At 44.5% G+C, this 6,562-nt stretch overlaps 4 protein-coding genes across 8 annotated transcripts; 2 read left to right on the plus strand and 2 right to left on the minus strand.

Annotated features, from left to right (window-relative positions):
* The first annotated feature begins 28 nt into the window (after positions 1 to 28).
* Pgd (phosphogluconate dehydrogenase) lies at positions 29 to 3,297 on the plus strand. 2 transcript variants are annotated; one of them, XM_089856235.1, is made up of 6 exons: positions 29 to 336; positions 1,425 to 1,932; positions 1,993 to 2,127; positions 2,207 to 2,661; positions 2,725 to 2,947; positions 3,020 to 3,297. In XM_089856235.1, exons 1-6 carry the CDS (start codon positions 323 to 325, stop codon positions 3,137 to 3,139), a joined length of 1,455 nt encoding a protein of 484 aa, XP_089712361.1. In that variant the 5' UTR covers positions 29 to 322; the 3' UTR covers positions 3,140 to 3,297. The 2 variants fall into 2 exon arrangements, with proteins under 2 accessions (XP_089712361.1, XP_089712353.1); XM_089856227.1 differs by lacking the exon at positions 29 to 336 and adding an exon at positions 392 to 1,308.
* LOC149709614 (transmembrane protein 186) lies at positions 3,159 to 4,046 on the minus strand. The gene has a single exon (XM_089856332.1). It carries the CDS (start codon positions 3,908 to 3,910, stop codon positions 3,317 to 3,319), a length of 594 nt encoding a protein of 197 aa, XP_089712458.1. The 5' UTR covers positions 3,911 to 4,046; the 3' UTR covers positions 3,159 to 3,316.
* A 69-nt stretch (positions 4,047 to 4,115) lies between these two features.
* On the plus strand, positions 4,116 to 5,080 carry LOC149709615 (translocon-associated protein subunit gamma). Its single transcript, XM_089856349.1, has 5 exons — positions 4,116 to 4,250; positions 4,372 to 4,498; positions 4,572 to 4,664; positions 4,734 to 4,865; positions 4,949 to 5,080. Exons 1-5 carry the CDS (start codon positions 4,121 to 4,123, stop codon positions 5,013 to 5,015), a joined length of 549 nt encoding a protein of 182 aa, XP_089712475.1. The 5' UTR covers positions 4,116 to 4,120; the 3' UTR covers positions 5,016 to 5,080.
* An 83-nt stretch (positions 5,081 to 5,163) lies between these two features.
* Positions 5,164 to 6,410, minus strand: LOC149709616 (uncharacterized). 4 transcript variants are annotated; one of them, XM_089856296.1, is made up of 2 exons: positions 6,255 to 6,410; positions 5,164 to 6,132 (listed from the first exon to the last, which is right to left on the minus strand). In XM_089856296.1, exon 2 carries the CDS (start codon positions 6,101 to 6,103, stop codon positions 5,393 to 5,395), a length of 711 nt encoding a protein of 236 aa, XP_089712422.1. In that variant the 5' UTR covers positions 6,104 to 6,132; positions 6,255 to 6,410; the 3' UTR covers positions 5,164 to 5,392. The 4 variants fall into 4 exon arrangements, with proteins under 4 accessions (XP_089712422.1, XP_089712429.1, XP_089712446.1 ...); XM_089856303.1 differs by having other exon boundaries at positions 6,251 to 6,403; XM_089856320.1 differs by having other exon boundaries at positions 6,196 to 6,395.
* Positions 6,411 to 6,562: the final 152 nt, after the last annotated feature.

Below are 6,562 nucleotides of genomic sequence, written 5' to 3' on the forward strand. Positions count from 1 at the left end.
CGCTTTAAGAAATCTTACGTCACCGTTGTCACGTGCTTTGTGGGTACAAAACGTGCCTTATCGGTATTCGCAATTGGCGCGCTTTCCTCGTTGGTCGAATGTCTTTCGACGTCATCGGGTGACCACGTGATAGATTGGTTGGGTTCGGAGGCGTTGATTGGCGCGTTTCGTTAGTCACGCCATTGCGTGGAAGCCGGTGTGTATGTACATAAGCTGACTGAGCTAAATTTTGTATCTCATTCATCGTAGAGTTTTCATCGTGATTAAACGCCGGCTCTTATTTAATTTAATCGAACTACGTTAATTTGGAAATTAAGCGAAGATGTCCGAAGCAAAGTGAGTATAATATTTACTACTTTAATTTCTTTTAAGGCCATTTAAAAGCGTCTTACACGGACTAGTTCACCCTCCGTGACCCCTGGCTGGTATTGGCCGGCCCGCTCTGCGTGGACCCTTTCTTAATTATTTTATTTCGCGCTTTTTGACGCTAAATTAATTTGTCATCAATTAAAATTAAGTAGGCGTTCAAAGTCGAGTTCGATCCTTGATAATCGTGATAATTCCGAGTAATCTCTGAACGGAAAAGCCCGAGAGTCCAAGATTGGTACTTATTATTCGGTGGGCACACGCTATAGTTGACCTACTGACATTCTACCACCCGCAATTAAGGATATTACTGAAGAATGAAATTATCTAGACATAGGCTTAAAAAACTTAAATAAATCTCGGTTATTTATCTACATCTACCTGCTTTTATAAAACGTTCCGCGGGTCGGGTGGGGGAGGGAGGGTTGTGACGCGGTCTGGCATTATTCTCGGAGTTGCGGAAATATCGCGGCGGCGTAAATGTTAGTGAAAGTGAAAGTAGGTTCCTGAGGAAACCAGTTAAAAGGCGGAGCCTAAAGGCCAAATAATTACGCAATGTCGCTCGTAACAGGATTTAGGAGAGTCGAGTTTTTTAAACTTATTTTCAATCACTTCGTATCCCTCCCCTCCTATCCCCTCCCTCCCGGGGTGACCATGCTTACTAAAGGGTGACCACCGTGATTCGACCCACTTTCAAATGCCTCTATAGTAATTTACGCGTTAGCTTGCCAGGGGAGGCGGGGGGGGGGAGATTTCGAATTAATTTATTTGGCTTTCCACGCCTCTGATTTAGTTTAAGAAACTGGTCACTCGGTTAATCTTTCTCAAGAAGGTTGAGTGACAGTAATACTAATAGGTTTCCCCCGACTCTCGCGTTATTCCGTATTTTATAATGGGTAATGGATTGTGTAAATTTTCTCGCGAAATGAAGCTGGAACCAGTGTGAGTTGAATTGATTTTTAACTTTTAGAGTTAATTGTTGGTGCCCCAAATTATATTAAGCTTATTTAAATGACCTTTATGGGGGATATTAATGAATTTGTCGTGGGGTTACCTAGGGCCGATATCGCTTTGATCGGGTTGGCCGTCATGGGTCAAAATCTAATTTTGAACATGAACGATCACGGATTCGTTGTCTGCGCTTATAATCGAACCACGGACAAAGTTGATCAGTTTCTAAAAAACGAAGCCAAAGGAACCAAAGTCATTGGCGCCCATTCCATCGAAGAAATGGTGGCTAAACTGAAGAAACCGCGCAAAGTCATGCTCCTGGTCAAAGCTGGCGACGCCGTCGACGCTTTCATCTCCAAGCTGGAACCTCTGTTGGAAGCCGGGGACATTATCATCGATGGGGGCAATTCCGAATACCAGGATACCAACCGCCGATGCAAAGCCTTAGCCGAGAAAAATATCCTATACGTTGGTTCGGGGGTCAGTGGTGGCGAGGACGGCGCCCGATACGGCCCTTCTCTCATGCCAGGAGGAAACTCGGCCGCTTGGCCAGCCATTAAGGACATCTTCCAAGGCGTCGCCGCTAAAGTCGGAACGGAACCCTGTTGCGATTGGGTAAGACGCGCGTCACTTCGGAATCCAACAGGAATCGACTGACGATGTTTTCTCCGTTAGGTTGGTGAAGGGGGTTCGGGTCATTTTGTCAAAATGGTTCACAATGGTATCGAATACGGTGACATGCAACTTATTTGCGAAGCTTATCACTTGATGAAGGAGGCCTTGGGAATGACGCCCGACGAGATGAGCCAAGTAAAGACATCTTGTTCCTCCTCCCTTAAGTGTCCCTCCGCCCGCCGCCATTCTAAATACGCCCACCAACCTTTTCTAGGTTCTGAGCGAATGGAACAAAGGAGAATTGGATTCGTTCTTGATCGAAATTACGACGGACATTTTGAAGTTCAAGGACACCGACGGTCAACCTTTGGTGGATAAAATTCGAGATTCGGCCGGCCAAAAGGGAACGGGCAAATGGACGGCCATCGCCGCCTTGGACTACGGCGTTCCCGTCACGCTAATTGGCGAGTCCGTCTTCTCCCGGTGCCTGTCATCCCTGAAGGAAGAGCGAGTGGCCGCCAGCCAATTGCTGAAAGGACCCGCCACCAGTAAGTACAGCGGCGACAAAAAGGACTTTGTGGAAGACATCCGAAAGGCTTTGTACGCGTCCAAGATCGTTTCGTACGCCCAAGGCTTCATGTTGTTGAGGGAAGCGGCCAAACTGTTTGGCTGGAAGTTAAACTACGGCGGAATCGCTCTGATGTGGAGAGGCGGTTGCATCATCAGAAGGTAAGACCATCCCCTACCGCGGGTTGAAGACGATCCTCGGCAATTTGGTTTTTGCCTTTCTAGCGTTTTCTTGGGAAATATTAAATCGGCCTTTGACAAAAACGAGAATTTGAGCAATCTCCTGTTGGACGACTTCTTTCGCGACGCCATAGAAAAATCGCAAGCGTCTTGGAGACGCGTGGTGGCCAACGGAGCTCTTTTGGGAATTCCCACGCCCGCTTTTAGCAGCGCTTTGGCCTTCTACGACGGATTTAGATCTCGCGTCCTGCCAGCCAACCTGATCCAAGTATGAAACGACAAGACGGGACGTCGTCCTAGTTCCTCAAACTTAATGGATTCTCTTATTCCGTTTTGTTAGGCGCAAAGGGATTACTTCGGAGCGCACACCTACGAATTATTGGCCAATCCGGGGACGTTTCATCACACCAACTGGACCGGACACGGTGGCAATGTCGCCTCCTCTACTTACAACGCTTGAAGGGCAAAAACTAATCGACTTAATCAACAATCTTTATTATCTATTTAAAAAACAAAACGTATTTACACTGTGTTATTGATTGTTATATTTTTTCAAAGCAACGTTGTTATTTTCAAATTAGTTTCGTAGTATTTAATAAATAAAGTCTTTTTCAAAAACGCTTCTTTCTTTCTTTCTTCACGTAATTCTCGGAGGATTTCCAAATATTTTAACAAATCTTTCCCGATCAATTATTCCTCCGTATCTAAGAACGAAGAACAATTCTTCGGCATTATCGTAACGTTTCAGTTTATATAATAGGTCTCGGGGATCAAAGTCAATCTCGGAAAGTGGAATGATGGACTGGGCGGGAAGTCTTTCGACAACCTTGCCGCCGAAGAATGTTAAGCGCGATACTCGGACAATGTCCCCTTTCTTGTTGAGGTCCATGATGCCGATCAAACGACGGAAAATGTTTCCCATGACGTAAAGCATAGCACAGGCCAGACTAGCCAGGCTGACCAACTGAAGGCAATCGTCTCGCGTCGCCAGATCGTTCGAATATAGCGCCAAGGAGACGGGAACGCTACTTATGGTCAGCGCCGTTTGGTACAGTTTTAATCTGTTTAATAAACGGGCTTGATTGATGTAGGGAAACCTGTAAAAACGAATCCATTCTTCCCGGTCTGTCTCGGAATTCGTATTTGACGAATAATATTTAAGGTTTAATCTCCTAAATAGGATGATGTTTCTCGATAACCCAATAGGGTATTTAAATACGCCAATATTCATAATAACGAAGTCGTGGTCGTCCGAAACTAAGACCACGTGCGTGTCCTCTAACTTTAACCTTCTTAACCTTTCGACTCCTCCGTTGCCGGCTGATCGACCAATCAGATTGTCGGATTTCTAAGACACGAACGCCGTGACGTGTCAATAATTTTCCAGTCGCCGCGTACGAAACGAAAGTTGAACGTCTCGATTAAGTTATCGTGTTTAATTATGGCAGGCGGACGTAAATCCTTAACTAAGGAAGAAGAATTGCTTCTTCAAGATTTCAGCAGAAATGTTTCCACAAAATCTTCCGCTTTGTTCTACGGAAATGCCTTCATCGTTTCCGCCATTCCGAATTGTAAGTAAACCGAGGCTTAAGTCAAACGGAGACGCGTGGCCAGCTGGTCAGTGACCATACGAGGAGAGCGGCGACGTTATCACTGACCGAAATTGATGTCGTTCTCCTTGAAATTAATTAGGGTTGTTTTGGAGGATACATCAAATGGATCCTTACCAGTCAATCGCCCTATTTGTCGTTGTGACCCTAGTAAGCACGTGGCTGGTGGCTTTCGCCTACAAGAACGTCAAATTTGTTTTGAAGCATAAGTACGACTCCCTCTCGTTTGATACTAGCTTATTTTCAGGCCTGAAATAATAATAAGGGAATTTTCCGTATCAGGGTGGCGCAGAAACGAGAGGAAGCCGTAACTCGGGAGATCACCAAGAAGCTGGCCGATGATAAGAAAATGTCCAAGAAAGAAAAGGACGAGAGGTTTGAAAAGTACCTCGTCTTATTAAGAGTAACGAGGGGCTGAGCTCTCTTTCTCTTTTATTTAAACAGAATCTTGTGGAAAAAGAACGAAGTGGCGGATTACGAAGCTACAACTTTCTCCATCTTTTACAACAACGCTTTATTCTTAACCCTGATCATTTTCACCTCCTTTTACGTCTTGCGTTCGCTAACCCCCAGCGTGTATCCTTTAAAAACGCCCAATTATTGATTGATTTAGAGCACCACTTTGAGGTCAATCTTTTCCTTAACTCTATTTTCTGTAGGAACTACGTTTTGTCAGCGGCCACCGCCAGCGGTTTGTTAGCCTTGCTGTCAACGGGATCGCGTTAAAATCTGTAGAAATTGCGAGTGTGGTGGCAATAAATGAGGCTTTTTTGTACCTAAAGGGGAAACAATTGCGTCTTAACAATTATTTTCAAAGCCTACAATTGCATTTTGCATTTTGATAGGTCGGAGTGTGAGTCAAATAAGGAGGCGATTTTTTGACAAGCTTCAGTTTAATAAACATTACAAACTTCTTAACTATTATAACAATGACGTCGAGTAATGGCACCGGGAACAACTTGGGTTTTATCAATTTTGAACAATTATTTCCTTCCGAAGTTAAAAAATAATTCTTTATTTCGATTTAAATACTAAATTTGATAGAATAATTAATATTAGACATTATAAATGCGATCATTTTTCGAGTAGATCTAGTTCATTATTTAAGGCGCCGTTTGGTTCTGAAAAATTTGGTTGGAGGAGATTCTGAGTGCCATTTCTTTATAATTTTTGTCCGTTTCTCTGGCCAATTCTTTGGCTTTATTGAGCTGAAAGTCCAGCAAGGCCAAGCTGCCGTCTTCCACGCTATCGCGATTCTCGATTTCTTGATCGATGCTCTCGTTTTCGTCGAGGGTGCGCGCCGCTTCTTCCAAACTGCGCGTGGCCGCCTTCAGGCCACTCTCCGACTTGCCCAAATCCGCCTCCAGAAGTTGAACGCGATTGTTCAAGGCCACGATCTCCCCTTCGGCCCGCTTTAAATAAACGTTCATGATGTTGTGCAGTTCGTTCGAGATGATGCGCAGTTTCATCATAGTATTTGATCCAAAGACGGAATTGCCGAAGGACAAGCCAGGGTAGCCCGCGCTAGATTGTCCCGTCCGACGATTTCTTTCCGATATAACTTCCGTTTGAATACTAGAGCAACGTAATCGAGCTAGTTCCGCCGTTTCGGGGTCTTCCTCGTTCGTCACCGCTACACTATGCTCTTCCCTATTGGTAGCTTCCGCCCCGTCAACCACCCTTTCCGAGCTGGGTCCATTCTCCCCAGGCTGCACACCCGACGCGCTTTGAGTTTGTCGGACTATGCTCGGACTTCCCCTCGTTGTCGGCCGCCTGGAGCTTTTAGCGGGTGATGTGGAATTTCTAGCGCTCATAATTGTCGTAGTCACCCGTTCTTCTCAGCCTGTTCGGGTAAATGTTTGTTAGGTTAGTGGATAGGTATGTCTAAGCCCCGCCTCTAACCTACGTAATTTGACGAAAAAGTGTTATTATTTATTAAATAGGAAAAAAATCAACTTCACCCACAAAAATTATCATCATTTATTGGCAAAATTAAGTCAACATTAGATAACCAATGTAATTATGTCAGTCACCAAATCAGGTACACACGCAGGGGTGTATTTTTCTATCCCGTTTCCCCGAATCCCTGCGCTCAGTGCGCTGTCTGTTTTTCCAAAGTCGTCTGCTACAACTTCGTATTTAGCGTCATAAGTGACTGGTGCCTCGACTTTGTAATATATTTAACGTAATTAAACTCATTAGACGTCCAATAATTAAAGATTATTTATAGTATTAGATCGTTGCGCAACTACTTAAATCAAGAACAATTTATC

The sequence above is a fragment of the Phalangium opilio genome, unplaced genomic scaffold (genome assembly GCF_054372755.1).
Source record: "Phalangium opilio isolate 3A_F unplaced genomic scaffold, DU_Popi_V2 ptg000011l_1, whole genome shotgun sequence".
Taxonomy (NCBI): Eukaryota; Metazoa; Arthropoda; class Arachnida; order Opiliones; family Phalangiidae; genus Phalangium; species Phalangium opilio.